Source organism: Pan troglodytes, chromosome 14 (genome assembly GCF_028858775.2).
Source record: "Pan troglodytes isolate AG18354 chromosome 14, NHGRI_mPanTro3-v2.0_pri, whole genome shotgun sequence".
In the NCBI taxonomy this organism is placed as follows: domain Eukaryota; kingdom Metazoa; phylum Chordata; class Mammalia; order Primates; family Hominidae; genus Pan; species Pan troglodytes.
In genome coordinates this window covers 105,106,067-105,131,059 of record NC_072412.2, presented here as the reverse complement: position 1 = coordinate 105,131,059, position 24,993 = coordinate 105,106,067, and the positions used below count along the sequence as shown (strand labels likewise).

At 41.2% G+C, this 24,993-nt stretch overlaps 1 protein-coding gene and 1 long non-coding RNA gene across 3 annotated transcripts in view; one reads left to right on the top strand and one right to left on the bottom strand.

Moving 5' to 3' along the window:
- The window catches only part of TM9SF2 (transmembrane 9 superfamily member 2), a 62,795-nt gene extending 40,445 nt beyond the window's left edge, over positions 1-22,350 (bottom strand). Inside the window, exons 1-5 of one of the 2 annotated variants that reach the window (XM_016925490.4) lie at positions 22,004-22,350; positions 20,112-20,295; positions 19,119-19,877; positions 3,256-3,323; positions 812-905 (exon numbers count right to left, since the gene is read on the bottom strand). In XM_016925490.4, coding sequence (XP_016780979.1) covers positions 812-905; positions 3,256-3,323; positions 19,119-19,289 — 333 coding nt within the window. In that variant the 5' untranslated portion in view covers positions 19,290-19,877; positions 20,112-20,295; positions 22,004-22,350. Of the gene's footprint in view, positions 1-811; positions 906-3,255; positions 3,324-6,619; positions 6,789-19,118; positions 19,878-20,111; positions 20,296-22,003 lie in introns of those variants that run through there. The other variant, XM_016925491.4, reaches the window with a different exon arrangement.
- LOC129136860 (uncharacterized) lies at positions 20,286-24,975 on the top strand. The gene is made up of 3 exons (XR_010150548.1): positions 20,286-20,498; positions 20,950-21,193; positions 21,755-24,975. It is a non-coding gene; the product is annotated as an uncharacterized LOC129136860 (long non-coding RNA).
- Positions 24,976-24,993: the final 18 nt, after the last annotated feature.

Below are 24,993 nucleotides of genomic sequence, written 5' to 3'. Positions count from 1 at the left end.
CTTAGTTTGGTTTAACTGGTGTTCGAAAAATATACCAAAGATGTTCCAAATACATCAAAATAGAAAGGTTAGGCTAGGCATACTGGCTCAAATCTGTAATCTCAACACTTTGGGAGGCCAAGGCGGGCAAATCACTTGAGTTCAGGAGTTTGAGACCAGCCTGACCAATATGGTGGAACCCCATCTCTACTAAAAATACAAAAAGTTGGCTGGGCATGGTGCCATGCACCTATAGTCCCAGCTACTCGGGAAGCTGAGGCACGAGAATTGCTTGAACCCGGGAGGCAGAGGTTGCAGTGAGCTGAGATCTCACCACTACACTGCAGCCTGGGCAACAAAGCAAGACTCTGTCTGGAAAAAAAAAAGAAAGATTAGCTTCCAAAAATCCCAGTGCGGGAGCCCAGGCAGCATTGTACGTGCTAACGGAGACTGTCTCTAGATACTGCTGGAAAACAGGGGGAAAGAGACACAGAGCAGCTGAGACAACCTGTCATGACTGGAAGCTGGGTTCCAGGACCCGGGTTTCAGGACCCTCTGTAAAGGAGGCAGAGCATCTGAGCCCTGCCCTTTAAGCCACCGTCTTAACATTCCTAACATTAGTTGCGTGAATGTTCATTAAGACAGACTTATCAATGACACACTGTGAGAAGGAGAAGGATCCTTCTAACTTTGATTTTAAGAAACTATTCCTAGATGAAAAAGAGAAATGAACTCCTCCTTAGCAATGATAGCTGAGTTATCTCAGGCTTTTCTTAAATAACAAAAACAAAAGCTGTAAGTAAATAATTATTATGTAACACTAAATACAAACCTTATATGGTGAAGGTTCAATTCTTTCCCCGAATAGTACCTGACCAAGATTTTCAGATGGGCGCTTTCCTTCTGATGCTTGGCAAAAATCAAACCTGGGAGAAGAATATTTAAATTTTTACACATAAAAGGGAACGATGAAATATCAAACACCTAGCCAATCTTGAGAGCAGATTAGGTACTGATCATTGTAGCAGCTCTAGTAGATGAGTAAGAAATCTATCCATACTCCAAGTCCTATGTACCACATCTCTCCTCATAAAAAAAAAACACCTAAAATTATGCCTTGAATATTTTTTTCTAAATAATTCTCTTATTAGAATGCATATTATATCTTTTAATTGACTCATTATAATTCATTTTTGTTCACTCCAATAATAAAATTATTTAGATCCTTATTATTCAAGCAAATTTTGCGTAACTTATCTCCTTTCTATATCTTTCTAATTCAAATCTTTAATTAAAAATGACATTTCAGTAATGTATGTCAAGTCTACCTGCAGTTGTCTCATCTCAGTACACTTGCCAACACATCCCAATATGTGAAGCACGGCTAAAAAGACCCTCTGTGAAGAGTGCTGTGGAGAAGATGTAGTCAGTCACCTATAAGATTCTCTGTGTTGTAATTCCCTTGTATTACTAACCAACTTTAATAAAGTTCTGTTTAAACATTACAGCTTAATTTCAGCTTTGCCACAGAAAAGTAAAGGGCAGTTCTGTGCTCACTCTGGAATGATATGGGGAATATCTGAGATCAGTACAGTAATAGTAACAGATTCGTGAGATTCCTAAAGAGGAAGGTGGGTCTCTGGTGATTTAAAAAAAAAAAAAAAAAAAAACTGGGGCTGGGAAGTTCCCAAATGAAGATTCTCCACAGATCCACTGACTTTTCCTAAGAATATCCACAAAGATTTAAAGATGTTTAACAAAACAAAAACTAGAAAAAAATTTAAGTATCCAATAATTAGATGAATTATAGTCTACCCATTCATGTATTCTGTATTCTTTTCTTAGACATACTTAGGTATATGAATTCTTTAGGATAGTCGTAACTTTTTTGTGTATGCTTTTCTCTACAGCAAACTATTTTCTTTTAAAACTCTTAAATAGCTGAGAAATTAAACTAAATTTTAGCAACAGTTTTAGACCCAATATGGTATACAATGGTCAAATGAATAAAGGATATTCATGCAGCGTTTTTCACAATATCAAAAAACTGGGCCAGGCACAATGGCTCATGCCTGTAATCCCAGCACCTTGGGAGGCCAAGGTGTAAGGATCACTTGAACCGAAGAGTTTAAGGACAGCCTGGACAACAGAGTGGTACTCCATCACCACAAAAAATTAAAAAAAAAAAAAAAAATTAGCCAGGCATGGTTGTACATGCCTGTGGTCCCAGCTATTCAGGAGGCTGAGATGAGAGGATCACCTAAGCCCAGGATGTTGTGGCTGCAGTGAGCCATGATCGTGCCACTGCACTCCAGCCTGGGCAACAGAGCAAGACCTTGTCTCAAAAGCAAACAAAGAACCTGGAAATAATCAAATGTTGGTAAATAGGAAACTAGTGAAAGTAAGTGTACATGGAATCTATACAATTTCTAAAATGGAAATAATAACAGCTACTAAAAAGAGTGAGGTAGCTATGTATTGACATGGAAAGATGCCCACAATATATTCAATGAGAAAAACAAGGTGCCAATCAAAAATAATAGTATGGGCCAGGTGCAGTGGCTCACGCCTGTAATCCCAGCACTTTGGGAGGCCAAGGTGGGTGAATCATTTGAGCCCAGGAGTTTGAGACCAGCCTGGCTAACATGGTGAAACCCATCTCCACTAAAAATACAAAACTTAGCCAGACGTGGTGGCATGCATCTATAATCCCAGCTACTTGGGAGGCTGAGGCAGGAGAATCGCCTGAACGCGGGAGGCAGAGGTTGCAGCAAGCCAAGATTGCACCACTGTACTTGAGCCTGGGCAATACAGTGAGACTCTGTCTCAAAAAAATAAAAATAAAAATAAATACTATGAATCTACTTCTGTTTAAAACAAAAATGTATAAATGTGATTATATAGATTAGACTATTTATTCAGAGAAAAAATGTGGAGGTAGACATCAAAGTAGTTATTTCTGGGAACTGATTATGTGGGACATAAAAATTTTGTTTAAAAATATGTGAAGCTATTTATAATTTTAAAATGTTAAGAAAACAAAATAGCTTTTTGTTTAGTCAGATAAAAAAAGAAATCCATTGTTTAGTCAGTGCTTCTGTTGTATTACAAAGAAACATTAAAAAAAAGATCACATTTTTAACCACACCTTGGAAGAGTACACCTTAAAAAATATTTTCAGGCTTGTCCATAACTGTGAGAAAACAAAGTTCTCAATGTACAAAATTCTGATGAGTCACATAAAATTTTATATAAAAGCCAAGCTGAAAAACTTACGCTGTGTATTCATAAGGAAGAACTGATTCCACTGAATCAAGTCTGTTCACAAATAGTTCTATTTCGGCCTGAAAATAAGGAAACACAAAATTAGAATATAAACAACAGGACACAGAGCCTTAAGTCATGCTTAGAATTAAAAAAGAATTTGACATGTCTGAAATGTAAAATGTTATAATTCCAGTCAACTTTAAACAATTCTCTTACAAATCCATTCACTGACTGGATTTATATACATTTAAAATATACCAAAGTAAGGCCAGGAATGGTGGCTCACACCTGTAATGCCAGCCCCTTAGGAGGCTGAGGTGGGAGATCACTTGAGGCCAGGAGTTTGTGACTAGCCCGGGCAATAGAGCGAGACCCCGTTCCTACAAAAATTTTTTTTAAATTTTTTAAAATTAGCTGGGCACAATGGCATGAGCCTGTATTCCTAGCTACTTGTGAGGCTGAGGCAGGAAGATCACTTGAGCCCAGGAGTTTGAAGTTACAGTGAGCTATGATGGCGCCACTGCACTCCAGCCTGGGTGACAGAGCAAGACTGTGTCTTAAAATTTTTTTAAATAATTAATTTTAAAAATACACTAAAATAATTTTCAGAGTTGCAAATGTCTCCAATAGTTTTTAAATGCTTTCTAAATTTTCTAAAAAATTAATAAGATATTTTAACTAAAAGCATTTATCATATTAATATAGATGCTGTTTTTAAAAATCTGGTTTCCAAATTTGGTATTACACTCTGCAGCACAAAAATTTTTAAACAAATTTTTTTAGCATTTTCACAGCAAGCAACCAAGAAATGCTGCCAAGTTGGTTAGAAATTTCTAGATTAACTATACTGGAAATACAATTCCATGCACATGTGTACTCTTAAACACACAGGGATAGCCAATGACCACATGGTCTAACTTTGAAGGACCTCTTCCATCAATTTAAGAACACTGAACTACAAGGTAGTAGCAGTGAAGAAGGTGGCAATGACCAGATCAAGCTCAACAACAGGGTAGAGGGAGATAAGCTGTATCAACTTCCTGGGAAATATAGGCTAATTTTAAGCTACACTTTCCTACTGAAGCTTCCAAAATTTCTCCCAGGTGTAGCTGAAGTTCTACAGGACCCATAACACTGACCCACCCTCTCAAAAAAGGAGCTCAGGCTACTCATGACAGAATTTACTAGCTGAAGAAGCCAGCAAGTCACGTGTGCCCTGAAGTACCTTTGGTGCTAATCAAAAAATGATTAAGAGCTGTTCAGCTGGGACAAGTATTTATTTTATAGAGTTAGAGCTGTACACTGCCTTTGGACTAGTCATGAGGCTTCTGGGAGTGCCACGGAGCCACACTTGTCATTTTGATTTCACTTACTAGTGCTGTCAACAGTCCTCTACACTTGCTAACATCCCCCAAAGCAAGACGAGACGGTTGGTGTACAATTAAAACAAATCAATAGTCCACTGCCACCAGAAAGGCAGCAAAACACAGCAGGCAAGATTACAGGTTCTGTGGTCAGACTGCCTGGGTTCAAATCCCGGTGCCATCACTTGTCTAACTGTGTGACTGTGGTCAAATTACTAAACATTTGACCACATGGGTCAAATGTGCTTCATGGGTGCTTCAGTTTCCTTATCTGCAAAATGAGGATAACGGTATTTCTCGGCTGGGCGCAGTGGCTCATGCCTGTAACCCCAGCACTTTGGGAGGCCAAGGCGGGCGGATCACCTGAGGTCAGGAGATTGAGACCAGCCTGGTCAACATGGCAAAACCCCGTATCTACTAAAAATACAAAATTAGCCGGGCGTATTGGCACATACCTGTAATCCCAGCTACTGGGGAGGCTGGCGCAGGAGAATTGCTTGAACCCTGGAGGCAGAGGTTGCAGTGAGCCAAGATCACACCACTACACTCCAGCCTGGGCAACAGAGCGAGACTCCGTTTCAAAAAAAAAAAACAGTATTTCTCATAGGGATAGGGAGATTAAATAAGTTAACGTTTACAAAGTACTCCAAATAGTGCCTGACACATGAAATGCTATGCATTTGTTAAAATAAAACCAAATAAATTTAGTAATATTCAGAAGAGGGAAGTGTTCATCCACTAAAATGCTCACCCAATATTCATGCTATACAACAGAGGGCATTAGCCTTTGCATGTAATACCGACAACAGCATCATATGTGGCCCCTACACCTCTACTCAAGTGAAATTATAATGCAACAGCAACACAGCCTTCAACATAGCTAACAAGGTAATAGGATATGATATTGTAGCAATACAGCATGCTTGAATTAACACAAATGCATACAACCGTTGTGAAGACAAAATTCCCATTTAATGGCTTCCTTTGCCAAAATAATTTCCACTAATTAGAAAGGGTCAACACTGCTATGAAGATATGTCAGAATTCAAATGATCCATTTAACATAAAGAAGACTGAAGGGTCTCCAAAATACTAGTCCAGTTCCTATCTCTCGATTTCCTTCTAGGAAGGAATGCAGCTATTATACTCTACACAACTTTTCTATGTTTTGTTTTTCAAAATCTGTACAGCACTGTCAACACATAAGCCATGTCCCTCTTGCTACAATTAAGCGTATTCCTCACTCTCAACCTTTCTCAGCACGAAATGATTAAGAAGCAAGACTCTGAAGCTAGGCTGTGTGGGTTTAAATCCTGCCTCTGACACTAGTTGTGTGATTCTAGGCAAGTTTCTTCACTTCCCTGTTCCTCGACGTTCTGATCTGTAGAACAGAAGTGATAATAATCCCTACTTCAAGAAGTTTTTGAGAAGATTCAAGAGCAGCACCTGGCATAAAGTACCGTATTTACTATTACATAGCCATGTCCAGCAGAGTTTTAAGCAATGATGGAAATGTTCTTCAAATATGGTGGCCACCAGCCACATGTGGCTATTGGGCACTTGGAATGCAGTCAATGTAGCTGAAGAACTGAATTTTAAGCTGTATTTAATTAAATGTAAATAGTCCCAGGAGGCTAACGGCCTCTGTGTTAGACCAGAAACAGAAAGAACAGCACGGGAAAGAACAGCATGATGCTCAGCACCATTTACGGCCATGTGTCACTTAACGACAGGGATGTGTTTGGAAAAACGTGTTATTAGGGGATTTTGTTGTGGGACTATCACAGAGCATACCCACACAAATCTAGATGGTGTAGCCTACTACACACCTGGGGGTATATATATGGTGTGGTCCATCACATACTTAAACAACATGGGATTGTACTAAATACTGTGGGCAACTGTTAACACAATGGCATTTGTGTAGCTAAACACATCTAAACATAGAATAGGTACAATCAAAATGCAGTCTAAAAGGAGAAAATGTTACACCTGCATAGGGCACTTACCATGAATAGAACTTGCAAGGCTGGAAGCTGCTCTGGGTGAGTGAGCGGTGAATGAATGTGAAGGCCTAGGACACTACTGTACACAACTGTAGACTTACACACTGTAAACTTAGGCTATGCTACATTTTTTAAAAATAAGGTAATTACACTGTGATGTTACAATGGCTATGATGTCACTAGGCAATAGGAATTTTTAGCTCCATTATCATCTTATAAGGCCACTGGTCTGTCGTTGACCAAAATGTTATGCGGTTCATGACTGTATACAGTGTTTCTTCATCTATTTAACATTTTTCCTCTAGCCACTACAATCTTTTCTTTTCCTGGAAAAATGACGCTAATTTTATTAGTCTATCCAAGAGGCTGGCAAACTTTTCCTGTAAAGGGCCAGAGAGTAATGTCTTAGGCTTTACAGGACATTGGGTCTCTGCCACTGCCGTAGTGCAAAAGCAGCCGTAGACACTACATCCACAAGCGAGCATGGCTGTAGCCCAATAAAACTTTCACTTACGGCACTGATATTTTATTCTCATGTAATTTTCACTCATCCCTAAATATTATCCTTCTTTTGATTTGTTTTCTCCAACCACTTAAAAATGTAAAAATAATTCTTAGCCTGAAGGCCCTATAAAAACAAGCAGTAAGCTGGATTAGAATTCTAGTACTTCCTTCAGCACTGTTTTCCAGGTATTTTTCAGTATTATTTGAATTCAAATCTCAGAGGGTCGAACACAAGGCATAAAGTTTGAAAGCCTGAGGCCATGTGAAAAATTTTAGGACACTGTCTCAGGGCATATAAATTTAGGGTAAATGTTTCTCCCATTTCTACCCAATTGATGAAGTAATACAAATTTTTGCTTAGCTTATGATGTCCTCTCTGAAGTTTCAGGGGACAACTTTTGGCTCTAAGAGTCTAAGATTGAGGGAAAACATTATTCTCATTTTCTGCACTCTCTCCTATCTCCTTTGAGTCTCAATCTTCTGAATCACCTATCTCCTTGATCATGCCAGCTGCTCTTCTCAGGACCTTGCCCTATTCTCATATCCTTCTTAAAAGGCATGTCATAGAGAATTACAGCAAAGTTTAAGATTTACATGTTAAAGTTTCATGTAAGTATAGAATAACACTGTTACTTTCATTAGCCTTTCTACCCAGAAGCTTAAATTCTTCATGGACAGTTCTTTATTTCCTTCCTATGTTCTAAACTGACAGCTTGGAGCTCATCATCTCAAAAACATGGTAACTGTTTCTCTTCAGATATACTTTCTCAACTTGTCCTTGAGCAAATTAATTTACTTTTTGCTGTCTCATATAACTTGAAGAGAGCTTCTGAAAATATATTTTCATTAGCTTTACATTATGCTACATACAGAGATTTGTACCACTAGCAAATTAAAATATTTCATGTGCATTCTCTTTTCTAAATTTAAAACCCAAATTAGCCTCAAGCACCAGTCCTGGAAATCTCCACTGTCAGCACTCCCCATGGATTTCTCTCACTCCACCTCACTCAGCCCTTAAGCCAACCCATGCCACACTTCCTTTAAATTCCATTTTAACCTTTAAAAAACAATGTTGTCAAAACTTTAGAAATCAAACTCATTGGCTCCTTCTAAAACTACAGCAAATCTTCCAGTAACTCTAGAGACCAGGAAAACTTCTTTTCCAGAAACCATGTTAATCTTCTGTTTATAAAACTTGGTGTCATTTAAACCAATTACTATCACTCTTATTCCATTTCAGTACATAGCCCACGGGGGGTTTTCACACCCTTTCCTCCCTCATTTTCTTATCTACATGTTATTAGTTTTTATCCATCTACGTTTGGCATTTCATCTAATATCTAATACCCATTAAATGTACCTTATTTGTCAACCCTTCCTGATCTGATGAAGCAGCTTCCAATTCTCCTAAGAAAGAATGTATCATCAGAATGCTGGGTTCACTTCAAATCCTAGGTCTACTTTTATTAAGTGCTCTTGGGCAAGTAATAATTTTGAATGTGGGAACTGAATGATATCATAATAAAATAGAAAACAGTACACGCAGAAGCTGGTCCATAATTGGCACGCAATAACTATAACAAATAATAAACATAGCAGCTGTAATCTATTATCTTAAAGAAACTGGCCATTCCTGAGTCTGAATAAAGGTTTATCAGCATAAGGGTTTCTGTGAAAGGCTCTTCCTTCCTCTCGTCTCCCATCCATCCAAGTAGTGCAACTAGGCTATTCCAGTGTTTTTAAAGGACACTAAGACAGTCAGCCTTCTGAACCTTATTAATGCCTATCCATTATACTTGTCCTGGCCACTAGCCTAGGGAAAAGGAAGATAATAACTATCACGCACAATTCTGATAGTAGCCTCATGAACTAGGGATTCCTTGCTTCTTTAACACGAGGAAACAAGTTAAAAAGCTGGACTGCAGAAACAAAGTAGGTAAACTCAACTGTTGCTACCGTAACTTTTTATTTCTGATGCTTTTATTCCTCTACTTTTCTTCCTTCTTGTCTCTTCTGACACCTTTCCACACTACTTTTGTAAGAAAGTCTATCATAGATATCAACACTAAATTATGGACATATTTTTGATGTTCAGCAAAGTAATCAAACACAGCTTGAATATTCAGTTCATCTTAGCTTTCACAGCACTTTTATTCTTCCTTTTCTAAATTGTGAGGATCTGAAATTTTAAGAATTACCATCTCACACATGCTGAGGAATGTGAAGTCAATTAAAATTAAAGTCAACCTTAACACAGAATATAGAATACAGCCATTTACAATATATTTGTAAATATGCTACATTTGCAATAACTCTAAATATCAACTCTTGCAGCAAGACAAAGAAATTTCAAAAGTGTCATAAGAATGAGATCCTCCTAATATGTCAGTGGAACAATTGTTAAAAATTGGAAGAAGGGAAATGAGACTGCCGGGGAGTTTATATAGTTCAATAAAGAGCTTCAAGCTGAACCATGTGAAAGTATGCCACAGATGTCATGACATTCACCCCTATAAAACATGAATACACACAAATAAGTATGAAAAAATGTAAACAACTGTTGATTCTAGGTGGTCTAGGTGAGTGAAAGGTGATCATTACACTACTCTTTCAACTTTTTGAATTTTGAAAACTGTCACAATTAAAAGCCAGAAAAAGGGCTTTGAAGTTGAGAGTAGACCTTAGTCTCACTGTAAAGCAACAGAAGGCAAACAAAAACAATAAGAAAGATTTAAAAAGTAAAATTTAGGGTGGAAAAGTGTTCCAGGAGCAGGAACGATGATCTCAGGAGAAGCCAATTTATTAAATAGGAAAAAAATAGTAGAATTTGCAATACCTTTGAAAACCAAAGAACATTTACAACAACAGATCCTGAAGACCACGAGAAACTCAATCAGCCAATACATGTATTTAATGCCCACAAAGTCCTATACTAGACATTTTGGATGACAAAATAATACAAATTCATGAACACTTGCCTTCAAAGAATTTATAATCCAGATGGAAACACAACGCATGTGTTTGAATATATGTCCTTGTCTAAATCTCATGTCAAATTGTATTCTCCAGTGTTGGAGGTGGAGCTTGCTGGGAGGTGACTGGATCATGAGGGTGAATTTCTAATGAATGGTTTAGCACCATCTCTCTTGGTGCTGTCCTCCTGATAATGAGTTCTTGTGAGATCTGGTTGTTTGTAAAGTGTGGCACCTGCCCCCACTCTCTCTTGCTCCTGTGTAACCATATGACACGCCTGCTCCTGCTTCATCTCCTGCCGTGAGTAAAAGCTTCCTGAGGCCTCCCCAGAAGCAGAGTGATGTCGGTGCATGCTTGTACAGCCTGCAGAATCGTGAGCCAATTAAACCTCTTTTCTTTATAAATTACCCAGTCTCAGGTATTTCTTTATAGCACTGCAAGAATAGCCTAACAAAGAAAATTGGTGCTGAGGATGGGGTGTTGTTATAAAGATACCTGAAAATGTGGAACTGGTTTTGGAACTGGGAAACAGGCAGAGTTTGGAGGGCTCAGAAGAAGATAGGAAGATGAGGCAAAGTTTGGAACTTCTTAGAGACTGTTTAAATGGTTGTGACCAAAACATTGATAGTGATATGGACAGTAAAGTCAGGCTGCTGAGGTCTGAGATGGAAATGAGAAGGTTACTGAGAACTTGAGCAAAGGTCACACGTGTTACGTCTCAGCAAAGAGCTTGACTGCATTCTATTCATGCCCTAGGGATCTGTGGAACTCTGCACTAAAGAGTGACAACCTAGTATATCTGGTAGAAGAAATTTTTAAGCAGCAAAGTATTCAAGAGGTAACCTGGCTGCTTCTAACAGCCTATCTTAGCTGAAGGGTCAAATAAATGATTTAAAGCTGGAATTTATATTTAAACAGGAAGCAGAGCATAAACATTCAGAAAATTTGCAGCCTAACCATGTGGCAAAGAAAAAAACAGTTTTTTCTGGAGAGAAATTCAAGCAGGCTGTGGGGCAACCACATGCTAGAGATATCTGCATAACTAAAAGGGAGCCAAGTGCTAATATCCAAGACTATGGGGAAAAGGCTTCAAAGGCATTTCAGAGACCTTTGCAGCAGCCCCTCCCACCACAGGCCCAGAGGCCCAGGAGGACTGAATGGGTTTATAGGTCAGACCCAGGGCCCCACTGCCCTGTGCAGCCTTGGGATCCCAGCATCCAGGCCACTCCAGCTCCAGCCATGGCTCAAAGAGGCTGAGGTACAGCTTGGGCTGCCATTTACAGAATGCAAGCCTTAAGTCTTGGTGGCTTCCATGTGGTGTTAAGCCTGCAGGCACACAGAGTTCAAGAGCGAAGAATGCTTGGCAGCCTCTGCCTAGATTTCAGAGGATGAGAAAACCTGGGTGCCCAGGTAGAAGCCTGCTGCAGGGATGGAGCCCCCACAAAGCACCTTTAGTAGGGCAGTGTGGAGGGGAAATGTGGTGTTGGAGCCCCATTCAGAGTCCCCGCCAGGGTACTGCCTAGTGGAGCTGTGAGAAGGCGGACATTGTCCTCCAGACTCCAGAATAGTAGATTCATTGGCAGCTTACACCCTGTGCCTGGAAAAGCTACAGGCACTGAACAACCTGTGAGAACAGCTGTGGGGGTTGAACCTTGTAAAGCTACAATGGTGGAGCTGCCCAAGGCCTGGGAATATTTACCCAATGCCTATAGCCCCTTTGTGTCTTGGAAGTAAGTAGCTTGTTTTTGCTTTTTTATTTTACAGGCTCATAGGTAGAAGGGACTTTCCTTGTCTCAAATGAGACTTGGGCTTGGGACTTTTGAATTAATGCTGCAGTCAGTTAAGATTTTGGGAGACTATTAGGAAGGCATGATTGTATTTTGCAATGTAAGAAGGACATGAGATTTGAGTATTTTTCCCCACTCAAATCTTATGTCAAGCTGTAATCCCTAATGCTGGAGGTAGGGCCTGGTGGGAGGTGACTAGATCATGGGGGTAGATGTCTAATGAATGGGTTAGCACCACTCCCTTGGTGCTGCCCTCATGATGGTGAGTGAGTCCTTGTGAGATCTGCTTGTTGTAAAGTGTGGCATCTCGCCCAACAGAAAACTCTTTCACTCCTGCTTTTACCATGTGACATGCCTGCTCCTGCTTCACCTTCTGCCATGAGTAAAAATTTCCTGAGGTTCCCACTAGAAGTCAAGCGATGTCCGTGCCATGCTTGTACAGCCTGCAGAACTGTGGGCCAATTAAACATCTTTTCTTTATAAATTACCCAGTCTCAGGTATTTCTTTATAGCAACACAAGAACAGCCTAATACAGCATATATTTAAAAAAAAAATGACAGCACTTATTTATATGTTCTTGGAGTAGCTACTGAATCTCTGGGTGTGTGTGTGTGTGTGTGTGTGTGTTTTGCTTGTTTGCTTTTTCCCACTCTAAACATCTTTATTCACCATCCAAAAGAGTTAAGTCCACCTCCTCCCAGAAATTTGCCTTAAATAGAGACAGACAACTCTGGATTATCACTGATGTGACTAGAAAGAACTTCAAGGTTTACTTGCTTCACAGTCCCACTTTCAAACTGTCCCCACCTAGGTTATTTCAAGCATGCAAAATTTTGACAACATGAAACATTTTAAGGAAGTTGCAGAATCCTATGTCACTTAGAGAAAGCAAGACTGATTACAATCCTGCACTATGAAATGTTTTATGGAAGTGGTTTTATTTAGAACTCTACAGTCTTCCTTTTAAATTTCTCTCCCAAATGTACAATTTTATTTCTAGTCCTAATCTGCCAGTTCCATACCTGATCCCAGCTATGGTCACAACTAGTCTATTTTTTTGTTTTAACAAGGCACACGGGCCATGCCACAGGACTATACTTTTTCCCATTTCCTAGTTCGTTTCTGCTTTTATTCCCACCTTATTGTGCTATCATCACATCTGTCCCACCCCACACTTACAACTGGATTTTCAAGGGAGAAGAAATTTCAGTGAAGAGATGTGACTGTACAAGGGTCATGGCAAATGACAAGTCACAAAAGGGTTTGAGATATGGAGGCCATAAAAAAGGAAATCTATGGAAGCTTCAACTCCTTAATATTAGAGCAGTCCACAGTGGCGCCTTCCTGAAGAAGGGAAGTCTTAACTCAGGCACAATAAAAGTCTCAAAAGCAATGCTGGGACTCACAAATGCTTATTTATGAGCTCTGAGTTATCCGATCAGCAATGCCCAGCAACTGATCTCCTAGATAACTACCAGGGTTCTTTCCCCAAAGCCCTGAAAAATACAATTTCAATTTTAGACTGTATCAACGAAAGAAGTAAATATAAAACCTGACTACTTAAAAATTACATAGACACATCAAAGCTGCAATGAGTTATGACTGCACCACTGCACTCTAGCCTGGGTGACAGAGCAAGACTGTTTCTAAAAAATAAAATGAAATGAAAATTACATATAATAGATACAGACTGTTTTCTGGAACTGTCAAAGTCCAGGGTGATAAGCGGTCAGGGATCCCCAGGGGAAAGGCAAACAAGAAGAAGAGTGCTCAGAGTAGAAGGCAGTGGCGAAGAGCCTAGGCTTTTTGGACTCAGTCTTGGGCTTGTTTGCATTCTGGCTTTAATACTTACTAGCTTTGTACACTTGAGACAGCTACTAAATCTTATTGAGCTTCTGTTTCCTCATCTAAATATCACAGAGATGTTATGAAATTTAGCTAAGGCATATACAACACACACAAATCGTAGTCTTTACCATTATTATTAGCAAAGGGCAATAAACAGGTTTGAAAAGTGAGAAGAGGAGCAAAAAAAGAAAAAATTCACAAATTTCCTCCAAAGCCTTTCATAGATAGTTAATTTTAATGAAAATAGAATGAAATTGTTGGATACATGTAAAGCAGCTAAAATTAACTACAAAACTTACTGAGAGACCATGGTGACAGGAAGCTACAGGAGAGAATAGGGAAGTAAGGGTTTGGGCAGCTGGGCTCTAAGGCTGACAGTGCACAGACCAATCTCTTTAGTGCCGATGTGTGTCTGTGTGTTTGTGTTGGGGGTGTGAGGTGTGGAACATATATCTGTGATTTGTTTCAGATGTTCCAGTTTACACCTTTGGAAGTTCAAGTTTACACCCACTTTGGTGAGGGGCCACAGGCAGAAAGACACAATTTTATTCATAGACTTCTGTTGCTTTCTTGATTCTAACTCTCAGATTCACTATAATGAACAATTACAGTCTTAATTTTACTTAAAAATCTAATTTCTGAAAGGCAAACTATCTCAGTTTAACATACCTTTTCAGAAGAAGAAGAAACAATTGCTGGAATGTATATTTACCATAGTCAAAGTAAGTCCTTCCAGTGCCAGATTTCAGATTTGAAAGAGCAACACCCAAACACTAATGAGTTCCCAGAAGCTAAGAATCAATGCTCTTATTCCAGAGAGAACTGTGAGAATGTGAAACTACATATCGATAAATATTTATCACTATACCAATAAATACACATACAGATTTTTTTTCTTTAAGTATTTCAAAATCTTCAAACTACTTCTATGGTCAAATTAAAACAGGTACATATATATTCATTCTGTGTCTGTTCAGATCAACATTCAGGACTATTTTCTTAAAGTTGACTCATTCCAATATTTATACACAACTGCTCCCAGAATAACAAACACAACTTATAAAATGCTTCTAAAAATAACTACCAAGAAAGGAAAGTATGACTGAGTAATTTTCCTTTTTATTAAAAAGTTGTTAAACTAATTCATTTAAACATTGTTTTTAACCACTAGGGGGTATAATTGGTCATTTTTCCTTACAGCAAAGGAAAAAAAATCTTAATCTTTCATCTAAGAACATGATCTATCCATCAAACAGTAAAAAAGTGGCAGACATTTTGGAGAATTAATACTATTTTTAGTTCTTAGTTCTGAATTCTGGTTGACAACCCAGTAATTACTTGAAAGTTGAAAGCAGCAAAGGTGAACTGCTCACTAATCTTCACCTCTTAGCCATCAGAATGCCACTCGGCACACTAAGATTTGATTTAAAGCTAAAAAGCACAAAGCTAACTGAAATAGTCAAAACTTTTACAAACTAAATTAGAACTGTGGATTTTATCCTGGAATATCTAGTCACTTATAATCAGGGCTTTATTCTACTTATTTCAGTCACAGTGTCCCTTGATTTTAAGAAAGTAAAGTGAATTCTACAGGAAAGGAATACCATAGCTCAATCTTTTATTACTATGGTTTCAAAACGTAACAAAATAAGGCAAATAAAAGAAAAATATTAAAAGAACAGAAATTTCAATAGCAATGAAAGTAAAACATTTAAAAAGTGTACAGGCTGGGCGTGGTAGCTCACGCCTACAATCCCAACACTTTGGGAGGCTGAGGTGGGTGAATCACCTGAGACTCAGGAGTTCGAGACAAGCCTGGCCAATGTGGTGAAACCCCATCTCTACTAAAAATACAAAAATTAGCCGGGCATGGTGGCAGGCGCCTGTAATCCCAGCTACTCAGGGGGCTGAGGCAGGATAATTGCTTAAACTCAGGAGGTGGAGGCTGCAGTGAGCCAAGATCGTGCCACTGCACTCCGGCCTGGGTGATAAGAGCAAAACTCCGTCTCAAAAAAAAAAAAGTCTTAGGGACCATCACATCACTATTAAATTGATAAATAAAAATTAAAATGATGTGGCAACACAAGGTATTATTTAGTTAAAGGAAATCAAACCTATCATTGTTGAAAGAAATCTGGCAATACTAAACAGAACTAAAAACTTCTTCTTGTCTTTATCTAGAATTTTATATTTGGGGATATGCAAATAATTACTGCTAAATACACTGTAGCAAAGCTATTCATAATAGAGAAAAATTGGGCCCAATCTAAAGGCCCTACAAGTAAGAATGGTCAGGCAAACCACAGATCGTACAGGAACAGAATGAAATAGTATCGGCTATAAAAAGCAATAAGAATGTGCACCTCCTCAATATCCAAATGCACGCACATGTAAAATAAGTTAAAAAAAAGGAGGCCATGAAAACATACTCACAGTATCTATGAAGGCTAAGAAAATTAATCAGAAGTTACAGCAATATAAATAGAATTTTATATTCACTGGACTCCTGTTTCTCTGCCAGTAAATTCAACATAAGATAATTTTTAAAGAGAGAAAATTACTAAATCCTCAGCATTCTTCTGATTCTCTCTCAATTTACATCCTGAGCTAAATGCATGAGACAAACTTTACAGTACATAAAAACACTCTACTATCTAAATTATATATAAGTTGAAGATATATTTGTTTCATCTCTACACTATCACAATGACAAATATTGCACTTTTCCTCTAAGAAATGCAAAATACCTTTCAAGGGGAATATGTCATAATCAAATATGATTATCCCTATTTTACAGATGGAAAAACTGTTGGTAACAGTATCAATGACCTGCCCAATTTCTCCAACTTCAGATTCACTAACTTAACAGCATCTTTTGGAAAGAATTATTTCCATTTCACAACTCTCATTTCTAATTTTTAAAAGAAGTTCCTTCCACTTTTCTGAATAATGTGTACAAGACTGTCCTCCTTAACAAATACGAAATAGATGAGAATAAATTATTAACATCCTGATTGAAGTAATACAAATTTCAACTGTTTACTGTTATTTATAGCATCTTCTTTGAAAGGCAAAGAAAATAAATATTAAAGTGTATTTCAAATTCTCTACACCAGTTAGTCATATCGTAGGAAAAAAGCTGAAAGTACACCCTCCTGCTCTTCTAAGAGTTGTTTCCATTAACCAGATGTGAGTGTAGCTGGCAATAAAGATAAAAATCCAAACATTTCGGAAAAATGATCTACTCTGCCTGTTTTATCCCTATACCTATGAAAATTAAACATCCAAAATGACTCCCAAGATTAACTAAAAAATAACTAGAATACAACCTAGCCACTTACCAAAGGACCTGTTGAGAAAACAATCATCTAACTGGAAGACTACCTATAAGTTTCACTTATTCATTTTCTAAGTCCATCTCAAATGTCACTTCTTCTTCTTCTTTTTTTTTTTTTTTGAGACAAAGTCTCGCTCTGTTGCCCAGGCTGGAGTGCAATGGCGCGATCTCAGCTCACTGCAACCTCCGCCTCCAGAGTTCAAGCGGTTCTTCCTGCCTCAGCCTCCCGAGTAGCTGGGATTACAGATGCCCACCACCACGCCCAGCTAATTTTTGTATTTTTAGTAGAGACGCGGTTTCACCATATTGGCCAGGCTGGTCTTAAACTCCTGACTTCAGGTGATCCACCCGCCTCGGCCTCCCAATGTGTTGGGATTACAGGCATAAGCCACCACACCTGGCCCTGTCACTTCTTCTATAGAGCTTCCCCTAAAGACTCTAGTCCACTGATGTTTCCTCATTTTGTTTTAGCACACTTTGGACATCATCCTGTGTAATAGATCAGATTTCAATAATCTGTTCATAAGCTTATGTCCCTTACTTTGAGGTTCCCAGAGGGCAGGAAATATATTTTTCATCTTTGAGGCACTAGGAATAGAATATACAACTGCTGTTAAGGTAAGACCAAACACTAGGCCTTAAAGGTTGGTTACTAAAATATTTAATGGAAAAACCAGTGTACTTGCAAGTCTAGATCTTCCACTTGGAAGCACAACAGTCTTTCAGTCAGAATCCTCAAAAAGGAGTGAAAGCTTCTTGCACTGCAGAGTATGAACTTAAGTACTGAAACGCTAACTGCAGACTTGAGTAAACCTTAAATATCCTTAGATATTTTTTCAGATACAAGGTTTTGCACAGATGTATAAACATGTCATTCAAGATAGCTGACAACCTAAAAAGAAACTGCAAAATGTTATGAAAAATTTAAAGCTTATCTAATGCCCTAAAATAACCTCAAAATTCACAGCTATAGTAAAGTTAACTGTAATAAACACCAGCTTAAAAAAATCAAACTTAATAAATAAGCCTATTTATAGATTGTAAAAGTTTGTTGAACGATTATCTGAATTGTTAAAATCATTAAAGGTTTCAAAGAGATCCTCATCCCCCAAATGTTAAGTTTTAAATAAACTTAACGAAATAATTGTGTATGTATACTGTAAAGCCCTACACCATATAACCTAAAAGCAGGTTACTTTATTTACGCCTCTTTTACTAGCAATTAAACTGAAAACCTTGAGTGTGAATGTTGTAAGAGATCAAAGTTTTCAAGACTTGCCCTAGGAAAACACCAGTTTCTCCCATCATTTGCCCCTTTTAAGTGTTTAAAACCATCTCAGAGAAAATAGTGAGACCTCGTATCTTTTTTTGTGTATTAAAATCTTTTACACTTAAAAGTCAGAAATCAAGTGCCTCAACCATTACAGCAACTCTTTATTAATGCACTTTGTGTGGCTCTGGGTGTTATACTCCACAAATAAGGAACCAACTTCTAATTGTGAAGCGAGATATCAAAGTCCTAGAAAGAACAAGCTCTCCTAACCAACTAGGAGGTTCCAGGAAAATGCAATTAAACAGGAAGCAATGAAGTTAAAAGCTAATGGAAACTGTTAACTAGGCTGAGTGTTGCTCACATGCAGGGAGTCGGTCACCCGCTTCCTCAGCGTACATGTTACAGGGCTGTGAGCGAACACTCACGCGTGGACCTGCATACATCCAACTCCAAAGCTCTGAGGCGTGAAGCCCAACTCCAAGGGCGCTCCACACGGTCCCTGTTCCAGGAAAACTGAATACAGCTGCTCGTGCCACTTGGCCCGCAAGACGGGAGGCGAGTCTGAGGCCCACTGCGTCCTCCAGAAACTACCCTTGCAAGGGCTGTTTCAGAGCCCCCCACCCACAGCCCAGCAGACCCCAAAAGCTTCTGGGGAAACTCAACCCCACCCACCGCTACGCCCCCTTCCCTCGCTCCCACCCGAGGATCAGCTCCCCCGGATAGGGACGACTTCCCCTTCCAACAGTGCATCAGAGGGCTCGTCAGGCCTCACCCACCTTGCACTCGTCGCTCTTTTTTTCTTCGTCGCAGAAGTTGACGGGCGCCAGGCCGGGCAGGTAGAAAGCGCCGCTCCGGCGCGGGCCAGGAACCGCCCCCAGCAGGAGCAGCGACAGCAGCAACAGCCGCGGCCACCGAGGTGGAGACAACACCGGCAGCCTCGCGCTCATTATAGTTGTTTCGGGGAAAGGGCAATCAAACCTAGGGGGTCAAGAGGGAAGGAGGGGTGGGGAGTCTCGGAGACGACTACAAGGCCGCCGGAGATAAAGGAAGCCGGCCCCCAGAAGGCTAGTTCCGGTTGCGCTAGGAGACACCCCGGGTCCCGCAACAGAAACCGAAGCGGACCGCAACAGAGCATGCGCACCGCCGTCTGCACATGCTCAGTGAGAACGGTCGCAGGCACCAGGAGGAGTTTCCGGGAGGGAGCGGGGGCCAAATCCACTTTCCGGGTTTTCCGCGCGCCAGCTGAGGTGGTTGCTGGGAGAGGTGGTTGCTGGGAGAGCTGTTCCGGCGCTCACGTTCCAATTCCAAATTACAAATTCCGATCTAGAGCTCCCACACTTGGGGGCTGTGGAGCGCTCGCCAGCCGCTCCCCGTTTGCTGCTGGGTCTTACGAATTTCTCATATCCATCATGCAGTTTCTTTGTCACACTGTCCGCGGCACGCCAGTCCCTATGACAGAAAGCACCTGCGGTCTGTCTGGAGGCGGAGTTGGTGGCGGAGAGAAAAAGTTCTGGAGACACCTGGTTGGGAGCAGGCTAAGGAAACAAATGGGGAGGAATTAGCCACAAATCCTCAAATAGACAGCTACTCAAAGGCATCCTCACGGACAATTTCCAAGCATTGGATGCAGTGGTGCATTCTTGCATTGGGCAGTGATTGTGTGCACACATCTCTTTAAGGGAGAGTGGAAATGGGGTGAGGAGGAATATGGGAGTAGGATAGAGTGTAGCGTTGACATTTATTTTCTTTAAAGGAAGACCCGAGCATACCTGAGAGCTCAGTGAAGAAAGTAGTTCTGGCGAATCGGATTAATATGGTATGATCAGCCTTTAGCAAGATTCTATCACTTTTCCCACTGATGATGTGAGACGGTGTCCGCGTGTGTAAGTGCACACACGTGTGTGTGTGTGTTGCATCTTATGAGTATTTTTCAAGGAGAAGCTTTTTAGTGATCTGAAAAAGTCAATTCAGTTAGCCACTAGAGTTCAATCAAAAACTTCGGAAGAGTGCATCATCTTAAAGTACGTAAGAGAGAATCATGACCTCCAGCTCAGAATTCAAGAATAGGCAGGTTTGTGAAATAGTAAGCTCAGAAAAGTTGAGGGCCAGTGAACTCCTATTTCAAGTTCTTGCAGGTGTTTGTACTTTTTTCCCAGGTAAGGTTTATAACTTTCATCAGATTTTCAAAGGGACCTAGGACCCTGCAAATTGATCCATATAGTGGGGTAGCCAAGTTAATCAAGAGAACTGGGAAGTAGAAAAGAACGTTCATCTTAAGGTGGTTGTGAAGACTAAATCAAAAATGGAGGGAAAGTGCTGAGCACATAGCTTGGCCCAAGGAATGGCACTTTTTTTTTTATATATAACAAAAACTAATCTTGTAGGGCCTGAGCAGAAAATTGTGCCTAGGTGGCTTCCCTTTCATGTCCTCTCCCTCAAATAAATCAACATATTCGCTGAACTCTGGGATAGGGAAAAATTGTAAAATATTCTGTATTTGGAAGTCATGGAGATTTCCAGTATAACAAAAGGAAGCAGACGTTTTCTCCAAATATTAAGAGGAGGAAACAAAAATTAACATTTTTGCTCACTATCTTCTTTTCCTAGCACCACTGAAACTTGACCTTCGGCCGGCGCGGTGGCTCACGCCTGTAATCCCAGCACTTTGGGAGGCCGAGATGAGCGGATCACGAGGTCAGAAGATCGAGACCATCCTGGCTAACACGGTGAAACCCCGTCTCTACTAAAAATACAAAAAAATTAGCCGAGCGTGGTGGCAGGCGCCTGTAGTCCCAGCTACTTGGGAGGCTGAGGCAGGAGAATGGCGTGAACCCGGGAGGCGGAGCTTGCGGTAAGCCGAGATCGTGCCACTGCACTCCAGCCTGGGCGACGGAGCACGACTCCGTCTCAAAAAAAAAAAAAAACAAAAAAAAACTTGACCTTCATTATATCTCACTGCCCTCATCCCAAACATTTCCTCTCCCAGTTTTCCAGGAAACGGCATCGCTGCCCATCTCTTCTCAGGCCCCAACCCTAGAGGAGAACCTAAATTTCTCATTTCCTCACTACCTACCTCCAGTCCTTCAGCAGGTCCCGTTGGTTGGGCTGCTAAACTATGGACTAAATCCTTTCAGTACTTTCCATGCCCACAGCTACCACCCTGGTCCAAGCCAAATTCTTAGTTCCCCTGGACTTCTTACTGCAGTAGCCTCTCAGCTTCCACTCTTGGCAAAATCAATTTTATAAAACCTTGAAATCCCTTAATACCACTCGTCTGCTTAAACCTCGGCATCCCACATTTACCACTATCAGGAAGGATCACGTTTGTTTGTTTGCTGTCTCATTCCCCCATTTATATGTGAATTCCACGGGTAAGGGCCTGCTCCTACATCCCACACCTCTACATCCACAGAGCCTAGAGACCGCAGGCGCGGGGAAAGCACTCCACGACCATCACTGGCCAGGCCACAAGAGTGCTGGATCTAAATTTGGAACCGGACTTTCAGAGCTGAAATAAACCTGAGGTTTTCCAGGGGCTTTTAACCTCCTTTTACAGCCAAGGATGCGCCTAAGAAAGGGGAGAGGCTTCCGTGACTTCCTGCAGTAACGCAGCCACTAGAGATTGAGACTACAACAACTTGGGAGTCTAAAAGTCTGCAACCTTTTCCACTCCAGAGCTCGATGTTTCCTCAATCCCCCGGGATCGGCATCAGCAAAAACCCGGAGAAGCGGAGCCTTTCTCAAAGAAAATGACCTCCAGACTCATGCTACCATCTCGACCGGTGCAAGTATCACGCATGCGCAGGACCGGCCGGCCGGCCGCACCTCGCCAACTCCTACTCGGACACGTCATCTAGGTCGGCCAGGGTCTGGTGGGAGGGGCCGGGGGCGGGGCTCGGACGCGGGGCGAAGTGGTCCCCCTACTTCCGGATCCGGCCTCACCTGGCCAACGCCTCACTCGGGGTTCCTTGGTTACGTGGCTGCGGTGTCTACCCGGTGCCGGGGCGTGGCGGAGAGAGACCGCCCCGCCCTCCACGCAGGCCACAAAATGGAGGCCCTGCCCTGTGGGCTTTTGTGGCCTGGGCGCTGTCGTGCCGAAAGACGAAAGTGACAATTCCAGTTGCAAACTGGAAAGAAATGGAGTTTTTCCTTCATTCTCCCCATGATCGTGACGGTCCTTTTCTCAAAGTACTAATACTTTTAATGGGACTGTAAAACTTGAGGGATATGACTCTCTCCTCTCCTCTGCTTCAGATTGCATTTGCCAACTCTGATTTACCGCCAATACTATGGTGCTGTCATATTCATAGAGACAGAAAGTAGAGCAGTGGTTGTAGAGAGAGTCTGCAGAAGGAGGGATGGGGATTTACTGTTTAATGGCATACGGTTTCAGTATGGGTTGGTGAAAAAGTTGGGATGAATGGTGATGACTGCACAACAATGCAAATATGCTAATGTCACAGAAGTGTACACTTAAAAATGGTTAGACGGTAAGTTTTCTATTATGTATATTTTACCACAATTTTTTTTTTTAAATGCAACAGAGTCTCGCTGTTGCCTAGGCTGGAGTGCAGTGGCAGGATCTCAGCCCACTGCAACCTCCGCCTTCCAGGTTCAAGCGATTCTCGTGCCTCAGCCTCCCAAGTAACTGGGATTACAGGTGCCAGCCACCACGCCCAGCTAATTTTTGTATTTTTAGTAGAGATGGGGTTTCACCATGTTGGCCAGGCTAGGCTGTTCTCGAACTCCTGAACTCAGGTGATCCGCCTGCCTTGGTCTCCCCCAGTGCCGGGATTACACGCGTGAGCCACCACGCCCGGCCCCACAGTTTTTTGTTTTTAATTTTTAAATTTTTTTTAATGGCATTTGTGTCTTTTTTTCTTTTTCTTTTGTTTTTGAAACAGAATCTCACTCTGTCGCCAAGCTGGAGTGCAGTGGCGCCATCTTGGCTCACTGCAACCTCTGACTCCCTGGTTCAAGCGATTCTCCTGCCTCAGCCTCTCCAGTAGCTGGGGTTACAGGCACGCACCACCCCGCCCAGCTAATTTTTGTATTTTTAGTAGAGATGGGGTTTCACCATATTGGCCAGGATGGTCTCCATCTCCTGACCTCGTGATCCACCTTGGCTTCCCAAAGTGCTGGGATTACAGGTGTGAGCCACTGCACCCAACCTAAATGGCATTTGTTTCTTCCACTCCTCTCTGCCAGAATAATTTGGACAGCCTTTTCTGAGTTTCCCATGACGACTTCTGTATAAGATTGTCAGATATAGCAAATAAAAGTACAGTATGCCCAGGTAAATTTTAATTTCAGATGATCAATGAATAATTTTTTAGTATAAGTACATTCCAACTATTACATGGGACATAAGGGTATTTTATCGGATCACCCTACTTTTGTGTCAAGTTAAAATTATTAGCAAAAGTGCTTCCGTTTTTAGGAAGTGCACACTGTACTCTAGTAGTTAGGCAGGAGAACAGGGTCTGCGAGCAGGGAACCTAAGGCCGTTTCACACTGACTTCCTAGAGCCATTTGGAAAGGAAAACCCTAACTTTCCACTCCTAAGTAACAAAAGGCCCAGAGGACACTCCCTTTGCAAACCCCCACCTTTTCTGTGCGGCAGCTGGAAAATTGAAAGTGCCTCTGATTGGTTGCTTTCTGCAACTAATCAGATGTTTGCATAGAGCGTAACTTTGTAACTTCACTTCAGCCTCTGATTGGTTGCTGTCCCCAACCAATCAGACTGATTGTGGGCCAAGGCTTCCTTTGCATAGAAGTGCAACTTTGTAACTTCACTTTAGCCTCTGATTGCAGGCCACCACTTCATTTACATGGGGTGAGCACCAAGTAAGTGGCCAATGGGAAACCTCTAGAGGGTATTTGGACCCGAGAAGATTCGGTATCTGGGGCCCTTGAGCTGCTGCTCAGCCTGCTCCCACACTGTGAAGTGTACTTTCACTTTCAATAATCTCTGCTTTCCTTGCTTCATTCTTTCCTAGCTTTACTGTGCGTTTTGTCCAATTATTTGTTCAAAACGCCAAGAACCTGGACAACTTGCTGTCCACAACCAATCAGACTGATTGTGGGCCGAATCTTCATTTGCATGGAAGTGCAACTTTGTAACTTCACTTTAGCCTCTGATTGCGGGCCACCACTTCATTTACATGAGGCAAACACCAAGCAGGTGGCCAATGGGAAACCTCTAGAGGGTATTTGGGCCTGAGAAGATTCTGTATCTGGGGTTCTTGAGCTACTGCTTGGGCTCACTCCCACACTGTGAAGTGTACTTTCACTTTCAATAAATCTCTGCTTTCCTTGCTTTGCTGTGCGTTTTGTTCAATTCTTTGTTCAAAACCCCAAGAATCTGGACAACTTGCACTCAAGACCCTCTACCGGTTTGGCGAGCCAGGTAGGAGGGAAGCCCAAAGTATGGGATTTATTTTTCTCCTTTCTTCTTTTCCTCTCTGCTACATACAGGGGAATCTTTCTCTCTTTCTTTTCCTTTCCAACTCGGGACTCTTGGTGAACAGCGCCTAAGCATGGTGACAACTGCAAGTTTCTGGCCAGAGCCTCTCTCTGGTGAAACTGAAAGGCTTCCATGTGGAAGCGTCTGAGTAACACCGCTGGGTTCGGGTGAGGGACCTGAGTCCT